General features: G+C 38.6%; 1 protein-coding gene across 2 annotated transcripts in view; it reads right to left on the bottom strand.

Annotated features, from left to right (window-relative positions):
* Nucleotides 1-22,934, bottom strand: part of LOC124615831 (endoplasmic reticulum metallopeptidase 1-like) — a 255,168-nt gene that overhangs the window by 164,805 nt on the left and 67,429 nt on the right. For both annotated transcript variants that reach the window (XM_047143980.1, XM_047143981.1), the window contains exon 4: nt 7,176-7,307. In XM_047143980.1, the coding sequence (XP_046999936.1) occupies nt 7,176-7,307 (132 nt within the window). The remainder of the gene's footprint in view (nt 1-7,175; nt 7,308-22,934) is intronic.

Genomic DNA, 22,934 nt, shown 5'->3' with positions numbered 1-22,934 from the left:
AGCTACTGACCAGTGAATACCTGTACAGAAATGCACATTATATTACTGTTATGAAATGGCGTTGCTTATAGTACTGACCCAAGTGGTGTTGGATAATGGGCAAGTAGTGCTTGGCTCACTGTGGTCTCCCATCTCCATGAAGTGCAGTCAGGCAGATCATCATTAAACAAACATGGGTTTGACTCAAAGACCATGTCTTTGAACTGATGACAGCACAGGAAACCTGTGAGAGTTCTCTAAAGCTAATGACCTTTACACATGGGGCTAAATACAGGTACCTGTGTCCTTCAATGTTGGGTCTCACTGATTACTCTACTCACTGTATCATGCTGGCGGTCAGCAGAAATGCAGTCACTTGCTCCTTCATTTGATGTTCCATTTTTCATTGAAGTGATAAAGTTTTATCTTGAATCGCCTACTACAACTGTCCACATAACTGATTCAGTTCTGAAATAAGTTGGCTGCAAAAAGATCCCATTCTTGAACAAAAATAGTATGATGTGATTACAGCAAGCTCTAGCCAGCTGCAGTATCTTCAGCATCCTCACCTTCTATAGATCATCACATCATTTAGTTCTCTTAATTTTGACTGCCATGAGAGCAGCTGGAGCCTCTGTACTAAATTGGGGATGACTGTGGCATACTGAAGAGTGATCTCGCCAAGGGTACAGCAATGGGTTTCATCCCACAGGTAAGCTGAAGTCATCTGCAGTTACCTAGTGTACATAAAATGGCCCTATTGTCTGAAGATTTGAAGCATTATATTTGGCAAAAATTCTTCTTCTTTCTTTACAGTAGCATAAGACAGCAGTGGTCTAGGGGTAGCGTCTTTGATTCATAATCAAAACGGCTTTGGTCCCGGGTTCGATCCCCGCCACTGCCTAAATTTTGAAAAATAATCAGCATTGGTGGCCGAAGACTTCTGGCATAAGAAGTCAGCCTCATTCTGCCAACGGTCTTGTCAAAGAGGGCAGAGGAGCGGATAGAGGTTCAGGGCATTCTCTTGTCCTAGGGGTGGGAAATTGCCCCTAAAGGAGGAAGAATCAGCAATGATCAATGACATGAGGATGCAGAAGGCAATGGAAACCACTGCATTAAAGACACGTAACGTGTATCCACAGGACATGTGGCTTGTATTTGAAGAAGTGTCATGATGATCTCTCCATTGGCAAAAGATTCCGGAATAGTCCCCCATTCGGATCTCCGGGAGGGGACTGCCAAGGGGGAGGTTACCATGAGAAAAAGATTGAATAATCAACGAAAGGATAACATTCTACGAGTCGGGGCGTGGAATGTCAGAAGCTTGAACGTGGTAGGGAAACTAGAAAATCTGAAAAGGGAAATGCAAAGGCTCAATCTAGATATAGTAGGGGTCAGTGAAGTGAAGTGGAAGGAAGACAAGGATTTCTGGTCAGATGAGTATCGGGTAATATCAACAGCAGTAGAAAATGGTATAACAGGTGTAGGATTCGTTATGAATAGGAAGGTAGGGCAGAGGGTGTGTTACTGTGAACGGTTCAGTGACCGGGTTGTTCTAATCAGAATCGGCAGCAGACCAACACCGACAACGATAGTTCAGGTATACATGCCGACATCGCAAGCTGAAGATGAACAGATAGAGAAAGTGTATGAGGATATTGAAAGGGTAATGCAGTATGTAAAGGGGCGACGAAAATCTAATAGTCATGGGCGACTGGAATGCAGTTGTAGGGAAGGAGTAGAAGAAAAGGTTACAGGAGAATATGGGCTTGGGACAAGGAATGAAAGAGGAGAAAGACTAATTGAGTTCTGTAACAAGTTTCAGCTAGTAATAGCGAATACCCTGTTCAAGAATCACAAGAGGAGGAGGTATACTTGGAAAAGGCCGGGAGATACGGGAAGATTTCAATTAGATTACATCATGGTCAGACAGAGATTCCGAAATCAGATACTGGATTGTAAGGCGTACCCAGGAGCAGATATAGACTCAGATCACAATATAGTAGTGATGAAGAGTAGGCTGAAGTTCAAGACATTAGTCAGGAAGAATCAATACGCAAAGAAGTGGGATACGGAAGTACTAAGGAATGACAAGATACGTTTGAAGTTCTCTAACGCTATAGATACAGCAATAAGGAATAGCGCAGTAGGCAGTACAGTTGAAGAGGAATGGACATCTCTAAAAAGGGCCATCACAGAAGTTGGGAAGGAAAACATAGGTACAAAGAAGGTAGCTGCGAAGAAACCATGGGTAACAGAAGAAATACTTCAGTTGATTGATGAAAGGAGGAAGTACAAACATGTTCCGGGAAAATCAGGAATACAGAAATACAAGTCACTGAGGAATGAAATAAATAGGAAGTGCAGGGAAGCTAAGACGAAACGGCTGCAGGAAAAATGTGAAGACATCGAAAAAGATATGATTGTCGGAAGGACAGACTCAGCATTCAGGAAAGTCAAAAGAACCTTTGGTGACATTAAAAGCAACGGTGGTAACATTAAGAGTGCAACGGGAATTCCACTGTTAAATGCAGAGGAGAGAGCAGACAGGTGGAAAGAATACATTGAAAGCCTCTATGAGGGTGAAGATTTGTCTGATGTGATGGAAGAAGAAACAGGAGTCGATTTAGAAGAGATAGGGGATCTAGTATTAGAATCCGAATTTAAAAGAGCTTTGGAGGACTTACGGTCAAATAAGGCAGAAGGGATAGATAACATCCCATCAGAATTTCTAAAATCATTGGGGGAACTGGCAACAAAACGACTATTCTCATTGGTGTGTAGAATATATGAGTCTGGCGATATACCATCTGACTTTCGGAAAAGCATCATCCACACAATTCCGAAGACAACAAGAGCTGACAAGTGCGAGAATTATCGCACAATCAGCTTAACAGCTCTTGCATCGAAGCTGCTTACAAGAATAATATACAGAAGAATGGAAAAGAAAATTGAGAATGCGCTAGGTGACGATCAGTTTGGCTTTAGGAAAAGTAAAGGGACGAGAGAGGCAATTCTGACGTTACGGCTAATAATGGAAGCAAGGCTAAAGAAAAATCAAGACACTTTCATAGGATTTGTCGACCCGGAAAAAGTGTTCGACAATATAAAATGGTGCAAGCTGTTCGAGATTCTGAAAAAAGTAGGGGTAAGCTATAGGGAGAGACGGGTCGTATACAATATGTACAACAACCAAGAGGGAATAATAAGAGTGGACGATCAAGAACGAAGTGCTCGTATTAAGAAGGGTGTAAGACAAGGCTGTAGCCTTTCGCCCCTACTCTTCAATCTGTACATCGAGGAAGCAATGATGGAAATAAAAGAAAGGTTCAGGAGTGGAATTAAAATACAAGGTGAAAGGATATCAATGATACGATTCGCTGATGACATTGCTATCCTGAGTGAAAGTGAAGAAGAATTAAATGATCTGCTGAACGGAATGAACAGTCTAATGAGTACACAGTATGGTTTGAGAGTAAATCGGAGAAAGACGAAGGTAATGAGAAGTAGTAGAAATGAGAACAGCGAGAAACTTAACATCAGGATTGATGGTCACGAAGTCAATGAAGTTAAAGAATTCTGCTACCTAGGCAGTAAAATAACCAATGACGGACGGAGCAAGGAGGACTTCAAAAGCAGACTCGCTATGGCAAAAAAGGCATTTCTGGCCAAGAGAAGTCTACTAATATCAAATACCGGCCTTAATTTGAGGAAGAAATTTCTGAGGATGTACGTCTGGAGTACAGCATTGTATGGTAGTGAAACATGGACTGTGGGAAAACCAGAACAGAAGAGAATCGAAGCATTTGAGATGTGGTGCTATAGACGAATGTTTAAAATTAGGTGGACTGCTAAGGTAAGGAATGAGGAGGTTCTACACAGAATCGGAGAGGAAAGGAATATGTGGAAAAAACTGATAAGAAGGGACAGGATGATAGGACATCTGCTAAGACATGAGGGAATGACTTCCATGGTACTAGAGGGAGCTGTAGAGGGCAAAAACTGTAGAGGAAGACAGAGATTGGAATATGTCAAGCAAATAATTGAGGACGTAGGTTGCAAGTGCTACTGTAGACTGATGACCAAAAAAAACATTCCCAGGTGTCCACAATGGAAACATACCTGTGCATGTTGCCCCCAGTTCTCTAAATGTCCATTTTTGTGGATGGCAACTTAATTGGTATGGAAGATGGTTGCATCAGTATCATCAAGAACTTTGGATGTTGCCTGATAGTTGCAGCATAAACCTGAGATTTATATTCCTCAATGTAAGCCTGTCTTGCGGAGATCAGTGCCAATGACCAATGAACCTCTTATTGAATTAGCAATGCTACTCCCATCTGACTGAGTTCATCATTCAACACTGATACTTCTGACCCTCTGGTTTCAACATTAAGAGATGTCATAAACCCTCCTCTCTTTTCTCTGACTTATTACTGTATTAACAATGTGAAGTACATATAGGATTCCATGACAGTGGTTGCATTCAGTAGATTGTCAGATATGTTTCAGCATACTCTTTCTGGTGCATTGTCTCAATGTGCTGGCACTACCTGATGAAGTGTACTGTGGAGTTGATACACTTCAAAAGAAGCATTTGAAGATGAGCTCAGTCACATCCTTCATAAGTTGTGAAACTCTGTCAATTTTCATCATATTTCGGTTCACTGTATGACAAAGCACTAGAATTCCTGGTGTTAGGCTCTGTTCTTTAGTTGTTTTTTGTCTACGCTGACCTGCTGCTGATTATCACCTTATGTTTCAATGTTTTCTAAATTTCTGTCTGAAATTTGTCCTGTTTCTTGAACTCTTTTTCATTGTTCTCAAACCACTGTTGGGCTATGCTGTCCAAATCTAAGGACAGATTGAAAAGATACACCATTTCACCGTAACAATTGTATTTAAGCAACACAGTCAACTCCTTTCAGTCACTTCATCGAATCCTGGCCAGTGCCTCCCAAAAACTATGCCGGATGCCTGATATGCATCTTATTTATGTATAAGGTTTGTAAAAAGTACATAAAAAATAAAAGAAATATGGTCATCATGCTACAATTTAAGCGCCGTCCCTCCTCAAAGTAGTCCCCTCCACTGGCAATACACCATTCCCAACGCTTTTTCCATCTTTGGAAGCCTCTCAGATTGCACTTTGTGAGATGGTACGTAGGTCTCATCACACTGCCCTGAATCTCCTCTAGGGTTTGGAAATGATGTGCATTCAATGTGATTTTAAATTTGCCAAACAGGAAAATCTGCTGGATCTGTGTCCAGAGAATAGGGTAGACAGTCACAATGGGAGTAGGATGGTTAGGCAGATAGTATGGACAAAGAGTGGTGCATGGGCCAGCAGATAGTTGAGAGTCTGGTTCAACCCTCTTCCTGTGCACATATTCCTCAAATGTGCTAAAATTCCCTGGTTGACTTCCTTGTTTACCATCTGACTAGGTGGTACAAATTGCTGATAGACAGTGCCTTAGTAGTCAAAAAACATATGTGCGTTTTTTGGATGAGGAAGCCCTTTGCCCTCTCACTGCAATGGCTGCATCTTCATTTCAACATCATAGTCATAGACCCATTTCTCATGTTATGATGTTCTCAAGGATGTTTTCACTGTCATTTGCAGTGGCAAGCAGTTCCTGGCTGATTTCAACATGGGTCTGTTTCTAATTGCCAGCCAACAAACACAGCATTAATTTTGCACTGACATGATACATCACACATTTTTCACTCACAATTTGATGGCATGATCCTACGTTGATGCTCACTTATCCACCAGCTTCTTGAACAGTTAAACAACAATTTCAAAGAATCACAGCACAATCTTTCTCAACATGGTCATCATCTGTTGATGTGGAAGATCGTATAGGCCTGTGATCCTCAATGACCAGCATTCTGCCTTGTACAAAATGCTTAAAACACTCATATCTCTGTGTGCAACTAATACTGTGCTCACCATATGTTTGCAAACCAGTCAAAATATCTCTGTAAAAGTTGCAGCAAGTTTGTAGTAAAATTTCACACACACATGCTGTCCTTCAAACTCTTTCACTGATGCTTTGTCACTAATCTGACAAAGACTTTGTGCATGTGCTCACTTCAGCAGTTGTAGCAACAACCAATAGTCACAGCGAAACAAGGCTAACAGCAGTTTGTTGTGCAGGCTTGCCACTAGGCGTGCATAGTAACCGCAGTGCGCTGCTAGTCAGCATGCTATTTCAAAAGTTCAGTCTTTCTCTGAACACAAGTTGCATGGTTTTGTATCCACTATTCACTGACAATGCAAGCCATATGCAGAACGCATTGTTTGTACTTGGATTTCTGTTTGTGAAGGCTACAATGTTTGCATAGCCTTATTGCAGCAACAGTAGCATTGATGTCAGAGATACCTAGCCTCCCCACGAAAATGCGTCATGTAGAATCCGAAATAAAGTACCAGTTGTAAGAACAGACTCATCAACAAAACTAATACTTCACATTGAAAGAGTGTTTGTTGAGCACACACGAAAGTACATGTGCAACTGAACTTCCTGTCTCTGGAGAAAGTGCTCCTATACGTACAAACTTGGAATGTTCTAGCAAATTACATTATATCATGAATAAGTAATCCCAGAACTTCCAAAAACTACAAATTTAAATGATAAATACTTGCAAAAGATGGGAACTGAACTGGTGATTTGCATAGCATAGCCTGCAATTATTCATTATGTCTCAGTGGCTGACACAGGGTCTGGGGAAATATTAACCTCTCACTTTTAAAGTCTATCACATAAGGTAACACATTTTTGAACAGATGCTGAGGTGTGATAATTATTTTACAATAAGAGAATTTAGTCTGTACTTGTATATCAGCTTCAATTTAATAACAGAGAAATTTAACCAAGTCTATCACATAGGGTTAAAAAACATTAAGAGAAATAACTATTCAAATAATCAAATAAGAGCTACTTTCTTAGATTGACAGTAGTGTAAATTAATGAGAGTAACAGATAACACTATTAAGATAGCAGAGTTCTTGCCTTCATTAACATCATAAAAGTAAGAAGCCACCCTCAATGTCCCACAAACACTCAATAAGACATCAATAAAACTGTAGTTTCCTAATAACCATCCAAGTATCAACCACTGCAATAACAAAAAATACAAAAGGTAGAACAAAATCTGAGGGTTAAAGGTGTGGTTAGAAAGTGTACTCTTACCTTTAGAAGCCAAGGATTCTTAGGTCCAGCCTGGAATAAAATTTCCTTTCCTCCTGAACCTGCTGCTTCCAAGTTTATAAATGCTTTGACTTCAGAAGCCCACTGATGCTGACTGATAAATCCATGGGCTCCCTGGAAATATGCAAATGCCCAAGTATATTTCCAAACAGATAGGTAAGGCATTACTGGTAAATCATTGCCCATTTGGAAAACAACTGAGAAGCAAGAACTTAGCCTATTTAATTAACAGTTTAAACATGTCATTTTCAATCTAAGGCTTTCAGACAGTGTGAAGAATGTTGGTGTTGTTAACAGGGCAATGGAAAAGATTACTATTTGCAGTACTGAATATAAAATATATCTGGGTTCTCTGATTTGGATTAAAGTGAGGGGTCTCAACCACAAATCATATAATTCAGTGATGTTCTTAGCAATGGATTTCTTGACCTTTCACTTTATTGGTCAGGGACACAATGCAGAAGGCAGCAACTTTGGTAGTATAAAACAAGCAGCATGTCACTGGCAGTTTTGTGCTGTTGTGTACACTCAACAAGTCTCATTAACAAGCATCAACAGAAGAAGTATTCAGTATTTTAAATTACACACAATGGATGAAGGACTCTTCATATTTAGATGGTAGACATAAATAGAGAACATATTAACTCCATATGATGAAATTTCTATTACATATCTGTCAAGGTTCCTTATGAACACTGGTTCTCATAAATCATGGAAGAGTCACAAACATACTTAGCCAAAGAATATAATGCACAAACTGGCATAAACAGAGAAAAACACTCTTTGAGACAAGCAATTTAGTTTAAATTTTGAACAATGTTGAAAGATATGAAACTGGATATACCAGCAGGTCCACGTTAAGTAACACAGTATGATTACTTATGTAGCAATACAATAGTGTGTAAGGCTGTTAATAATGCGGTCCAGAAGCTCTATGGCAATTTAATACCTCTCTCTTTGTAGAATTGCTGCCAGCACAGCACAGGTAGAGTGAGGACTGCAAGTGGTAACACAATTCTCAGGAGTGTGCCATGCATGCTATGTAGAATTCAGTTCAGGAGACTGAGCTAGTGAATTTACAGGTTAGTTCTTACAATAAGCTAAAAACAGCAACCATACATTGCTGATACTTCTATTTATTAGAACAAATAGTGCCATTATGGTTTCAAGTTAACAGGCTCACATTTGTAATTTTTTTGTGCTGTATATCTAATTTTTACAGCATAATGTAATTTTAAATGCGTCTGAGGATGAACTCGTTAGTTCTAAACAGGCAATGGTGCTATTTCTTCCTAATAAATAGAATAATGAACAGGGGCTGTTCGCTGTTTTTATTTTACTGTAAGAATTAACCTGTATTTTCACACATCCCAAGTCTCACCATATCGATTTTTTTGACAAAATAACACACAATGAAATGTTCCCTGTTGAATATTTTTATTCATAAGATTTGCTCTGTGTGGGATATGTAATTTTGTACAATGCATTTACCATCTACTCAATTTCGTATGGAGAAGCATGGCAGTCTGTGTGTCTATCTTAAGTGTTCACACCTCCCCCTCCCCCCCCCCCCCTCTACACACACACACACACACACACACACACACACACACACACACACTCTATCTGGATTGATTTTCATAATCATCCAGTCCAATAATATCAAATGCACTCAGACTCAGGGACCAAAGGCGTTATGTGCATGCTCTTCAGATCCACCAATAATACGTATGAACAAGAAAAGGTTTCATGGTAATGGCATATTAAGGACAGACCCACAGGCCCATTATAGGAATTAAAAGCAGTAGTACTGTTGGATCCACTGAGCATAACCATTCATAAAGCATTACTCTCTCAATGTTTGCTTATTGATATCAACCATGCTTGGACCTAGACTTGCATATGGACCTCTGTCTGCAATGTACATGGCATGACAGATATTTCTCTACAAAATTGTTAAGGCTTTCGTGGCCACTTGTTGACAAACTGCCTATTGGCTTCTGTCTCGGGTTCTTCGGCCGACGTTCATCTAATGATTTTTCTGACGTTTCGCCAGCACGAGTGGCTGGTCCGTCATTTTTAATCTTGTTCTTTGTCAGTAGTAATTCTCTTTGGGCCTGGTGTTGTGGTCATGTATATCACTACATTTAGTTACTTCAGTTTTCTGTGAGACAAAACAAGTAATCAATTTATAAAGATACAAGGAGTATATGGTGAAGTACTCGTGTTGTCTGAAAACATCATGGCAAGAGTCTTTATAGCCTAGTCCATGTATAATCCTTAACCCTCTTTTTTGCAGCAATAGTACTCTGTTAAGGTGAATGTCTGCAGCACAACCTCATATTTCTATACAGTAGCTGAGATAGGGATAGATTGTCCCATAATACACAGTTTTAAGCTTGTGGGTGGGCACCATTTTGGACAGTTGGGTAAGAAGATACAGCCCATTGCTGATTTCTTTACATACAACATTAACGTGGCTAATCCACCGAAGGTTTGAGTCCAGACAGACCCCTAGAAATTTACACTCGTTTGCTTCCTCTGCCACTGGCCACATACCTCGTTTACGCATGAGTGATGTGAGCTGCCAGTTGTAAATATTAGCATTTGGGATTTATTTGCATTGACCTTTAATCCTTGTGCAGGAAAATATGAATTTAATTCTAGTATCCCATTACTTGCTGAGAATTTCAGTTCCTCACAGTCTTTACCATGAAATAAAAATGAGGAATCATTAGCATAATTTACAATGTACGAGTTAATGGGGTGTACAACGTCATTAATATGCGCCAAAAAGAGGAAAGGTCCAATAATTGAGCCTTGAGGGACTCCCTGTGTCACTGTTTCACTTGTGGATTTAAAGGTTAAGATCTTACTGTCAATTTGATGTGTAAGTTTGGTACACTGTTTCTGATTCATCAAATAGGTGAACAGAAGTTTCATTGATCCATCACTGATATTGTATGCCCGCAGTTTTTTTTTTTTTTTTTTTTTTTAAGAAAAGCTCATGGTTTACTGAGTCAAAAGCATTGTGTTAAATATTTCCTGTTGATTTACCTCTATACCATCTGTGACCTCATTTGGTGTGCCAGCCTGTAGATCTATAGTAGGAGCTGATTGGTCAAAAGGAGAGATAAAATGCTTATTGAATAAATTACATACTTCATTTGGAAACCGCCTGCAGCTTAGAATCGAGTGTAAAGTAATCGGAAGTTCTGAAAAATGTTGGTAGGTGCCGCCACAACTAACTTATTCCGTCAAATATATCTAGTGCTACACAGGCATGCTTTGCAGGCACGAAAATAAATATTGGTGCCAAAACCTCTGCGTCAGTAAATAAATTTTTAAAAAAAGGTAGAAGACGAGCTTTTTTCTCTGCCCCGAGTTTCGACTACTGCATTTTCATATATTATCTAAAGAAGTAAATAGAAATTCCATATTGTTCGTCTTCAAATGTAACAGCCTTTCAAATATTTGTAGCAACAATAACAAATTTCTTTAAACAAAAATACCAACAATGTTGTCATTCTTGTTGTTGTGGTCTTCAGTCATGAGACTAGTTTGATGCAGCTCTCCATGCTACTCTATCCTGTGCAAGCTGCTTCATCTCCCAGTACCTACTGCAGCCTACATCCTTCTGAATCTGCTTAGTGTATTCATTTCTTGGTCTCCCTCTACGATTTTTACCCTCCAGTACTAAATTGGTGATCCCTTGATGCCTCAGAACATGTCCTACCAACCGATCCCTTCTTCTAGTCAAGTTGTGCCACAAACTCCTCTTCTCCCCAATTCTATTCAATACCTCCTCTTCAGTTACGTGATCTACCCATCTAATCTTCAGCATTCTTCTGTAGCACCACATTTCGAAAGCTTCTATTCTCTTCTTGTCTAAACTATTTATCGTCCATGTTTCACTTCCTTACATGGCTACATTCCATACAAATACTTTCAGAAACAACTTCCTGACACTTAAATCTATACTCGATGTTAACAAATTTCTCTTCTTCAGAAACGCTTTCCTTGCCATTGCCAGTCTACATTTTATATCCTCTCTACAAGCTTAAAAACATGTACACAAATGGGCTTTCGAAAAGCGACAGACAACTGACACTAACAGGACGTGTAAAACGCGCAAGTGTGCCAATGGATTTATGATGCATGGAAGTGTGTTCCAAATCAGACTGTGCAACAAGCATTTAAAAAATGTTCGATACCCAATGCACTAGATGGAACGGAGGATGATGCTCTGTATGAAGAAATGAGCAACAAAGAATGGAGTGATAGTGATTCAGAATCATGACTGATATTTTAAAGATTTCGTATAAGATTTATTACAAACCTAATAAAATTTTGTTTCAAATTTCAGCGTTTAGCTTCTAAATTATTTTCATTCTTTTTTTATACGAGTTGCTACTCTGCACTGCACAGGATAGAAAAGCGTGGAGAGCTGCATCAAACCATGTGTAGTATTCTCTTCACCATAAGAATAATACAAATGTAAACATTATGCCATGTATTCTTTCGTGTTTGCTGCTATCTCACTTAAATCCTGTCTGCCTAATAAACTAAGAAACTACAGTGAGACAACCGCAAACGCGGAAGAATATACATATCGTGTCATGTTTATATTTGTATTATTCTTATGCTGAATAGTGATACAGTCAGAAATTAAGCACGGCAACTGACTAGATTTTTAAATCTAAGATGACTCTAATTTCTGTGCAGAAGGTAATGTACTAAAGAGGCATCTGCAAACATTTTCAAATGGAGGAAAATTTTCTCTAAACTCTCGTTCAGAACATCTTCTATCATACGCAGTCTATTAAATAGCAGTCTCTTGCCATTATTTCGCTAATGAGACAATTCCTCTCTTTTTTTTATTGTAAGCAGCAGTAGCGCACATAAAACCAAGCCATGCCACGAGCGGCGACAGGTCGTAAACACTCATTATCGGAATGCGACAAACAATGCATGACACAGTACAATATTGCATTTTCAGCTTAGAGTGATGCAAACACCTATAAGGAAGAGAACGGCACGTATCAAATTGAAGCAAAATAAGCAATCGATTCAAACCAGACGAAGCACATGAAAAAGGAAGGGTGCCCGTATAAATATACGGACAGAGTGCCTGACGCATAGCAATGCCTACCTGGTAAAGCTTAACTGCTAAGCTTACAACTCGAACCAAACTACTGTAGCTGTATCTTCATCCATTCCACCTAAATTGTGTCTCATGTTACAATGGACCAACTTCGTTTCGTTTTGGAGGTGAGGTCTAAAACTTTTCTCTCCCCTTGATTTCGAGTCTCATTTTTCAGGTGCGGCTTAGATTCGAGTGTGGCTTAGATTCGAGTAAATACGGTACTCTAGTGTCAGAGTTCACTATGCTTGTGAGATTACATGAGTTTAATATACCTGTTATTTTCAAACAGGTTATACTACAGGAGATTGCATCAATATTTAAGTCTCCAATTACACTAAGGCTAGTGGGGCCTGTTTGTCTAATTGCCCTGTTAAGTCTATCAAGATAGCACAGCACATCTGTATTTGGTGGGTGGTACATACCAATAACTTTATGTTTAGCAAACCTGCTTGAATGAGTGTTTATGTGGACCCCAACACCAGCCTTTTCAATGGTTCCTTCTTTGCAGTATTGTTCAACAAATGAGATTTTCTTAAATGAATGATGTTCATTTACAAATATTGCCACCCCACCCCCTTTCTGTTGTTGTCTGCAGTAACTATCTGCTAACATATAACCATCTAATTTCATTGTCTTTTAGTCCATGTTCTGTAATTACTAACGGGTGTGGTGAATTCTCATCCACAAATACTTGCAGAAAACTGAGTTTATTCTTAGATGCATTATCCTAAAGTGCACTGATATTTTACAACACTTTGTGACATGGTATTCTGAATCAGTTGAATTATTACACAAGTCTTTAACACTGCACTGTAATGACAATTTACTCACTTCCAAGTCGGTTGCTGCGGCATGTGAACAGAGTTCTTTCCAACCCAAGGGGTCTACTTCAGCAAAATCATGTTGCTTGAAACTGAGCCTAAAAAAACTTGTTGATTATAATCTAAGATGATTGGGTCCATGGTTTTATGCAGCTCCTTACAATGTTCCGTTATCTGGTTCACTAACTTGAGCTTTCCATTTCTGTTTAAGTGAAGTCCGTGACTGGTATGTTTTGACGTTTCAGTTTGCTTACGGCTAGCAAGTGCACATGATTCAGTTTTTTACATAGTTTCTGCACTTCTAAATTACAGCACTCAATTTCTGTATTAATACACGACCACTGTGGGAGATCATGTGGCACTGGTAGGTTTATTAGGCAATAACTTCCTGTAAACTGCGAGTGCTGACTTGCTCTCATTTTTGTAAAAACCAATGGTATCGTCAATGATTACAACTTGCTCATCTTTTTTTAGACTGTTTATTTCTGATAAATTCTCAACTACAGCACTTAATGTAGCTCCAGGTTTAACTTTTGCGAATACAGGATAGTCATCGTGTATAGCTTCATGAAGGGGAGCTGAAAGGCTTTTTCCGTGACTGTAATAACTTTTTTTGTGCTTACAGGCATTAGACTTTTTTTTGTTTCGGCCTTTATCAGAGGATTTGTTATATTTACTTTTGTTTACACTATTCACTGTTTCACTGGCTGAGTCTAGTGCTGAAAACTTATTCGATGTAATTGGTGCACCGTTTCTCGTGCTCTGTTTTTGTTTTTCACTTTCTTGATGGTTTTGTGTTCTGTTTTTGGGCTTTACTGTAGTCCACGTAAATTTCTTTGTAGTTTCAACATCTTCTGAGTTCGATATTATGTTTGTTTCATCATAAAGAACTCTTTTTTTGGTTTGCAAAACATGTTTAACAATATCAATACGACTGTTTTTGTGGCTATTTTCCACCACCGTTTCACTGTTTTCACTAGACACAAACTTTTTCCACTTAAGAGTTTTTTGTTTTCTTGTTTCAAGAATGTTGTTTCTTTCTTGAGGGTTTCAATATCACTATTTAATAACTTGATAATTTCGTTTTTTGTGTGTACAATGTTGAGAAGATCTTCATGTTCGTCACGCACACAATCACCATAGGTCCAACAAATATTGTCATTTACGAACTTCAGGCATATGTTTGCACACCTCTCATGTAACCAGAAGTTGCACTTCACACGCAGGATGCCATTCATCAAATGTTTTTTACACAGCATGTTATTATAAAACTGCTTTTCTACTGAGACTGATGCAGCTCTGCACTGACCTACCAGCGCAATCTTGTTTCTATTTTAAATTACAAACATAGTACTCCCTCTCCAATTTTAGTTAAAACAAAATTGCAAATTTATGTCTCACTACAGTGTGTGGCATCAAACAGTCACACTTCCACAATACTGCATGTGGATGTAAATTCTGTTAGTAAAAGAAGCAGCAGCTACCAAACTGAAGAAAAATGCAGACCAAGTCACAGTCACCATGACTGCCCACACCACAAAGTGTTACTCTTGTAACACGCACATTGTTTGTAACAGTCAGTCAAAAGACTTCACCTCAGTGCAGCAATGCACTTCATATCAGAGATGTGCCAGCATCCGAAAACAGAAATCCAATCAAACTGACGATCTCACTGGCTTTACTTAGACAGAATAGCCCAGCAGTGGTTTGAGAACAATAAGAAAGAGTTCAACAATGAGAAAGAGTTCAAGAGAACACACAAAGTTCAGCCTGAAATTAAGAAAACATTAAAACATCTATTCAGGATAATCGAAAAACAACTGAAGGACAGAGTCCAACACCAGGGAGAAACAATATAGTCATATACACGGTGTGTTTTGATGCTTTGTCACTCAGTGAACCCGAATATGATGGAAACTGATAAAGTTTTGTAACTAATGGAGGACATGGCTGAGCTCATTGTCATCTGCTTCTTTTGAAGGATGTCATCACGACATTGTTGAGCTAGAATTCCATATGGTTTTTTTGGCTTACTACTATTGAAAACAACAAAATAACATATCAACATACACTGACCAGCATATTGCATTTGGCTTGGTGGCTCAATAGTTATGAGGCAGACTCTGATAAAAGTGTTTGGGGTTCAGTCCCCCTGGTCAATACTAGAATTTTTTTATCTTCCACTAATAATGGACCTCACTGAAGTCAGGTGACTTGTGTTCCTCATTGACACTACTTGCAATACCATAGGGGGTGCAACCTCACCAGAGAGCTATATATGGAGAGGCCACTCTATCTAGGAGAGAGGGGAGGGGGGAGGGGGCAACCTTTTCAGTTGTTGCAGGGGAAACAGCCTGGTTGATTGATTTGGCCTTATAAGATAAGCCAACAAGGTCTTGTTATGTTGGTACTGCGAACAGCAGAAAGCAAGAGGAAACTACACCTATAGTATTTAAATATAATGAAACGGATAGTTGATACTCATCATATAGCGGAGATGCTGAGTCATAGAAATCCACAACAAAAGCACTGTTGGAAATATGTTTAATGTTTTCTTAATTTCTGTCTGAAAATTGTCCGCTCTCTTGAGTCTGGCTCCAGTTGCCAGAGACTGTGCTCATGTGTATGTGAGTTGCGTTTGCATGAGCATGTGTGTGCTATTTTTGACAAAGGCCTTGTTGGCAAAAAGTTAACTTTCCAACAGTCTTTTTGTTGTACCCTACCATGATTCAGCATCTCAAAAACAAAACTGACAATATTATGAAAAGCAAACACTACTACTCACCATATAGTGGAGATGTTGAGTCATAGAAGAAAAGATGGCAAAACAAGTAAGTTTTTTTGCCAAATAGCCTTCTGAATTCAATAAAACACACACACACACACACACACACACACACACACACACAAACGCAACTCAAAAACACGTGATCACTGTCCTCGGCTGCTGAGACCAAACTGGCCAGTCTCGCCTCGGAAGCCACAGACAGTGATCACATGTTCTTGAGTTACGTTTGCATGAATGTGTGTGTTTGTATGTTGTCTAAATCAGAAGAATGTCTTTTGGCCGAAAGCTTACTTGCTGTGTGTGCGTGTGTGTTTTATTGAATTCAGAAGGCCATTTGGCAAAAAACGTACTTGTTTAGCCATCTTTTGTTCTGTGACTCAATATCTCCACTGTATGTCTTATCTATGTCAGAAGAAGGGCTTTTGACGAAAAGCTTGTTTGTTTAGCAATCTTTTTATTGGGCCTGTCTGTGGCTCCGCTATATGGTGAGTAGCAACCTATCCTTTTCATAATATTCTAATTATTCCATCTTGGATTTTACACTGTTTGCAAAAACAAAACTGATGTTCTTGAAGTTAAAGTAGGAGGCATTGGATCCCTTAATTTGGTTCGTAGGTTAAAGAATTTAAAAAGAAAAATGGATATGCTGAAGTTCACAGTTATCACCACAATATCAAATAAGGGTAACACAGAAGTAGGTCTAAAAATGAAAATAAAAATAGGAATTTTGGCAAGTTCATATGAACAACACAGCAACAAGCTCCTATAAACAATGAGTGACACTGTGACTGTGTTACTGTAGCCAAAACACATAAAAAGACAGTACCTACCACAGTACAAGTTTATATGTTAACTAGCTCTGGGGATATTGAAGAGGGTAAAAGGATGTATGGTGAGAAAAAATAAATTATCCCAAAAGTTAAAGAAGACAAAAATACACTGTGAAGCAGTGGACAAAACATCCAACTACTTAAAAATATCAATGAAAACAATATTTTTTTTTGAAAATACAGTCAGTCTTTCCTTCTCATCCTATTCGGTAAGTCTCCACTGACTCAGGGTTCTGGGCAACTTCCTCAAACTCTAGCCCTTTTCCTAAGCCTCACCAGTCTTTTTCCTTCATCCCTCTTCCTTCCCTTCAATCCTTCTGCCAGAAGAAGGGGCCAATGGCTCCAAAAGCTTGCAAACAGTAATACTTTTTATGTGTGTGTTCACCTGCCACTGGTTGGTGAGTAGATTTTTTTATCTATTGAATTACAACTTCTAAAAACAAAGAAGATGTGAATTACCAAACGAAAGCGCTGGCAGGTTGATAGACACACAAACAAACACAAACATGCACACAAAATTCAAGCTTTCGCAACCAACGGTTGCTTCATCAGGAAAGAGGAAGGAGAGGGAAAGACGAAAGGATGTGGGTTTTAAGGGAGAGGGTAAGGAGTCATTCCAATCCTGGGAGCGGAAAGACTTACCTTGTCTGTGTATGTGCGGTTAGATATGTGTGTGTATGCGAGTGTATACCTGTCCTTATTTCCCCCTAAGGTAAGTCTTTCCACTCCCGGGATTGGAATGACTCCTTACCCTCTCCCTTAAAACCCACATCCTTTCGTCTTTCCCTCTCCTTCCTCTTTCCTGATGAAGCAACCGTTGGTTGCAAAAGCTTGAATTTTGTGTGTATGTTTGTGTTTGTTTGTGTGTCTATCAACCTGCCAGCACTTTCATTTGGTAAGTCACATCTTCTTTGTTTTTAGATATATTTTTCCCACGTGGAATGTTTCCCTCTATTACATTCATATCATTAATTTGAATTACAACTTCTTAAACAGATGTCTACAAGGTGATCATGGGTGAGCACCACTTATTATTCTTACAGCATGTTTTTGAGCAATGGAGACTTCCTTTCTTAAAGATGAGATACCCTGAACATTATTTCACATTACATTGTTGAATGAAAATATGAAAAATATGTCAACTTACTGATTTGTCTCTCCCCATGATTTGCAATGCTTCTAAGTGAAAATGTGGCTGAAGTAAGTTGTTTTTGGAGTTCCAAGGCATGCTTTTTCCAGTTTAAATTCTCATCAATATGGACACCTAAAATTTTTTGAAGTTTCCACCCTGTTTCCTGCTTCCTCACAATGATTTGCACTCAATTTGTGAAGTACCTGTAGATGAGCAGAACTGTATATGTTACGTCTTTTTAAAATCCAGTGAGGCCATTCACAGAAAACCAGTGAAGGCAGTTTTAAGAACATAGTTCACTATTTCTTCAGTTGCTGTATGTGTGTTTGGATTAATTCCAATATCAGTGTCATCTGCAAAAAGAACTAATTCTGTTCGCTGCATATCAGGAAGATCATTTACATGCATAAGGAGCAATAGTGGATCTAAGATTGAGTCGTGGGGAACCCCATATATGATTTCTCCCCCTGGTCAGAATTGCATTCCCAGATTATATTGATCAACTTACTAAGTACAACTTTCTACATTCTTTTGGTTAGATGTGACATCCATTGTTTGGCTGTACCATGAATTCCATAAAAAATCAGTTTACCCATGAGAATATTGTGATTCACAGTCAAATGGCTTAGACAGGTCACAGAAAATATGAACTTCTGCTGTTTTGTGTAATATAATGCTTGTAAAATTTTGTGAGTCTATACAACACCTTCTCAAAAATTTTGGAAAATTATGTCAGTAGTCAAAAAGATCAGTACCGTCAAACGGTGTGATTTCAGACACTGGGGCGAATTCGGACAGTATGGCTTATTTGCTCTTTGCCACTGCACAGAAACAAAGAGTTACTTATTTTAATGTTAGTTATTTTAAGCGCAAGATTGCATTTATCGCTTTCAACAACTTTTATTTTGTTGTCAATCGCTTCCCTAGGTGAACAATTGATGAACAGTCTCAGTGTTAAAAATCCATGGATTATCGTAAAGTGGAAACGTTCTATTGTTGCACCGAGTGGGAAGTTATTGTAACTGTAATTGTCAATGCGCTCAGTAGCTAACAGCATTGAGACAAGTTCTGTACAAGTTTGTCGAGTTTCTCGTGCAAGGTTATCAAATAACGACGGTTTTTGTAAAACTGTATACTGTGTGGGGCGATTTCGGATAATGTCAAGAATGTATAAGAGCAGGAGAGGTGCTACAGTACGGTGTAATTATGACCTGTAACTTTTAGACAAAGCTTTTCGTGATATTCAGAATGGTAAATTATTGTACAGAAAAGTGTGTGATTTGTATGGTATACCTAAATCAACCCTACAAAATAAAGTGCAGGAAGCACATCTGAAAAAAATGGGAGGACATCCAGTGCTAAATAAAGAAGAAGAAATGTTGAGGCAGGGTATCTTGAGGGCTGCACATTGGGAATTTCCCTTCACAAAATTGGATATTAGGTATTAAGTTGAAAGCTACCTTGATAAATCTGACTGAAAAGAGAAGAAATTTCGTAATAATTTGCCAGGAGAAGAATGAGTGCATTTATTCCTCAAACGACAGTCACAAGATCTTTACATTCGCTTGAGCGAAAATATTAAACGAGCTTGTGCAGAAGTGAACAAAGAGACTGTTAAGATGTTTTTCTCCAATATCAAGGCAAAGCTGGAAAATCTCCCTCCTAGCAACATGATCAACTATGATGAAACCAACATTTCAGATGATCCAGGCAAGCAGCAGATAATCACGAAATGAGGGAGTAAGCATGCTGAAAAAGTGATGGACTCATCAAAATCTAGTGTCTCAATAATGATGGCAACTAGTGCTGATGGTAAACTGCTTCCTCTGTACGTTCTTTACAAATCAGAGCATTTGTGGGACACGTGGCAAAAAGGTGGACCAAAAGGAACCCGTTTCAACAGGAACAAAAGTGGATGGTTTGACTTGCCAATATTTGAAGACTGGTTCTTTACAATCGCTTTGCCCTATTTGAAGAGGCAAAATGGGCCAACAGTCTTGATTGGAGACAACTTATCCAGTCACATGTCTTTACGTGTTATTGAAGAGTGTGGGCGGAACAATATTTCATTCATTCTCCTTCCCCCCAATAGCATACACCTCCTCCAACCACTTGATGTAAGCTTCTTCAGGTCAATGAAAGCAGCGTGGCGAGCTGTATTAGCTGATTGGAAGAAACACACTCGTGGGACCATTTCCAAGGATGCCTTCCCATCTCTTCTGAAGAAGACACTGACTAAGATTTCAACAAACTCCAAGGAAAACACAAAGGGTGAATTTCGCGCCATGTGCCTAATCCCTTTTGATCCAGATCATGTCTTACAAAAATTGCCTGATAATGAGGAGAGCCAGCAAAGCAACACAGACGCATGGTCTTCCACTTTCGAAGAAATGCTCAATGAAATTCGTTATCCTCCAAATAAGCTCGGTAGCTCCTGCTGCTGCCGCAAACTAGACGTTCAACCTGGAAAATCAATCACTGGCCGAGAATTTCAAGGAAACGAAAACAGTGCTGAAACAAGTGACAGTGCTTCTAGCAATAGTGAAAGAGAAAATGACACATTATCCAATGAAGTTTTACTGCTGAAAGAAGAGGCTTTTCTTGTTGCAGAGTACAAATATAAACGTGGAAACAGGGAGCAAACAAGGCAGTATGTTGGAGTGTCCACAAATGTTGGTGCTATGGAAGTAAGTGTGAAATTCTTGCACCGACACGAGAACAGTAAAAACATATTTGTGTTTGCTAATGTCACCGATGAAGACACAATACAAAAATTGCAAATTTCAAGAATACTTTCCACACCAGTAGAGAAGAGAGGAATGTTCATTTTTCGAGAAGATGTGCTTTAGACTCAAAGACAATCGTTTATTTAAAGTGCTTGCAACTTAATTTAGAATGATGAGTGAGAAAAATTATTTTGACCTTTTAGTTAAATTACTTTGTTTGTTTCCGTCTAATATTTCAGTTAAGAATTGTAAAAAAATTTTATTTAAATTCTTGCAAAATAAAAACTGATCTGTAATATATAAAATTCATTATATCATTCCATATCACTTATTCATAACAAAGGGCTACCTTAAAATGTATAAAATGTCACCAAAATCAAATAAAAAGCATGTAGAATTCTTCTTTGATGGAAACATGGTTAATGGTCAGCAGTATCACGCTATGTTACAAAACTGGTTGTTTTCGTGGCTGCATGAAGACAACTCTATTTTTCAACAAGACGGAGTACCCCCTCACTGAAGTCGCCAAGTGCATGAATATCTGAAAGAAACTCTACCGAACCGTTGGATTGGTTGTCAAGGAGCTGGTGACTTAGCATGTCTCTCAGCTGGGCTCCACAGTCACCGACTTTGACACCCTCTGACTTCTTCCTGTGGGGTTTCGTTAAAGACAACATTTATGTATCACCACCCCCAGAGAACCTGGAAGAGTTGAAGAACCGGATCCTTACTGCCATAACATCAGTGACAAAGGACATGCTTGCCCGAGTATAGGAGGAATTTGAGTATCATTGTGATATTGTTCGTGTTGCTGATGGAGGACATATTGAATATCTGTAATCTGAACTTGAGAGGTTCGTAAATATGTGTGAAAAGTTTCATATTCACATGTCTTAAAGTTTAAGAAATATATGCATTCAAAATACATATATTCTTTTTGAAACACGCTGTATATTTCAGATAAGACAATGGGAACAAATCTTTAGTAGTACTCTGCTAGTACACCATCAAATCCAGGGAAATTTTATTTTGGAGAGAATATATGTTATTGTTATTATTACTATTGTTGTTGTTATTGTTGTTGTTGTGGTCCTCAGGTGACTGGTTTTATGCAGCTCTTCATGCTACTCTATCCTGAGCAAGCTTCATCATCTCAGAATTACTACTACAACCTACATCCTTCTGAATCTGCTCACAGTATACATTTCTTCATCTCCTTCTATGATTTTTTACCCTCCACGCTTCCTTCCAATACTAAATTGATGATCTCTTGTTGTCTCAGAACATATCCTACCAATTGATCCCTTCTTCTAGTCAAGTTGTGCCGCAAATTCCTCTTCTCCCCATTTCTATTCAGTACCTTCTCATTAGTTATGTGATCTACCTATCTAATCTTCAGCATTCTTCTGTAGCACCACATTTTGAAAGTTTCTATTCTCTTCTTGTCTAAATTGTTTATCGTCCATGTTGCACTTCCATAGCACTTCACTGCAAGCCAACATTTTATATCCTTACTATTTCAACCATCATCTGTTATTTTGCTCCCCAAATAGACAAACTCATCTATTATTTTAAGTATTTCATTTCCTAAGCTAATTAACTCAGCATCACCTGATTTAATTTGAATACATCCATTATTCTGATTGTGCTTTTATTGATGTGCATCTTATATCCTTCTTTCAAGACACTATACATTCCATTCAACTGCTCATCCAGGTCCTTTGATGTCTCTGACAGAATCACAATATCATTGACAAACCTCAAAATTTTTGTTTCTTCTCCATGGATTTTAATTCCTACTCCAAATTTTTCTTTTGTTTCCTCTTCTGCTTGCACAATATACAGATTGAATAACATTGGGGATTGGCTACAATCCTGCCTCACTCCCTTCTTAACCACAGCTTCCCTTTCAAGGCACTCAGCACCTATAACTGCCGTCTGCTTTCTGTAAAAATTGTAAATAGCCTTTCGCTCCCTGTATTTTACCCCCTGCCATCTTCAGAATTTGAAGTAAAGTATTCCAGTCAACATTGTCAAAAGCTTAATTTCAGAGGGAGAATTTAGTGATACATTCATATGATTGAATTTTTTGGGATTTTCTTTGCCAGCATACTGCTGTGATTCTTCTCTATATTTTCTACTATATTTAAGAACTGATAATTATATAAGAACTTTGCAAAGAATTCAAAGAAAGCAGATACCGGTGTGCAAACAATTTCAAAGGACATTTTGCCATACAACCAACCACAATGCCAAACTTTTTCAATGTACAGCCAGTACTAATTCCACATAAAGCAG

The sequence above is a fragment of the Schistocerca americana genome, chromosome 5, assembly GCF_021461395.2.
Source record: "Schistocerca americana isolate TAMUIC-IGC-003095 chromosome 5, iqSchAmer2.1, whole genome shotgun sequence".
Lineage (NCBI taxonomy): Eukaryota > Metazoa > Arthropoda > Insecta > Orthoptera > Acrididae > Schistocerca > Schistocerca americana.
This window is presented reverse-complemented; position numbering and strand designations above follow the sequence as displayed.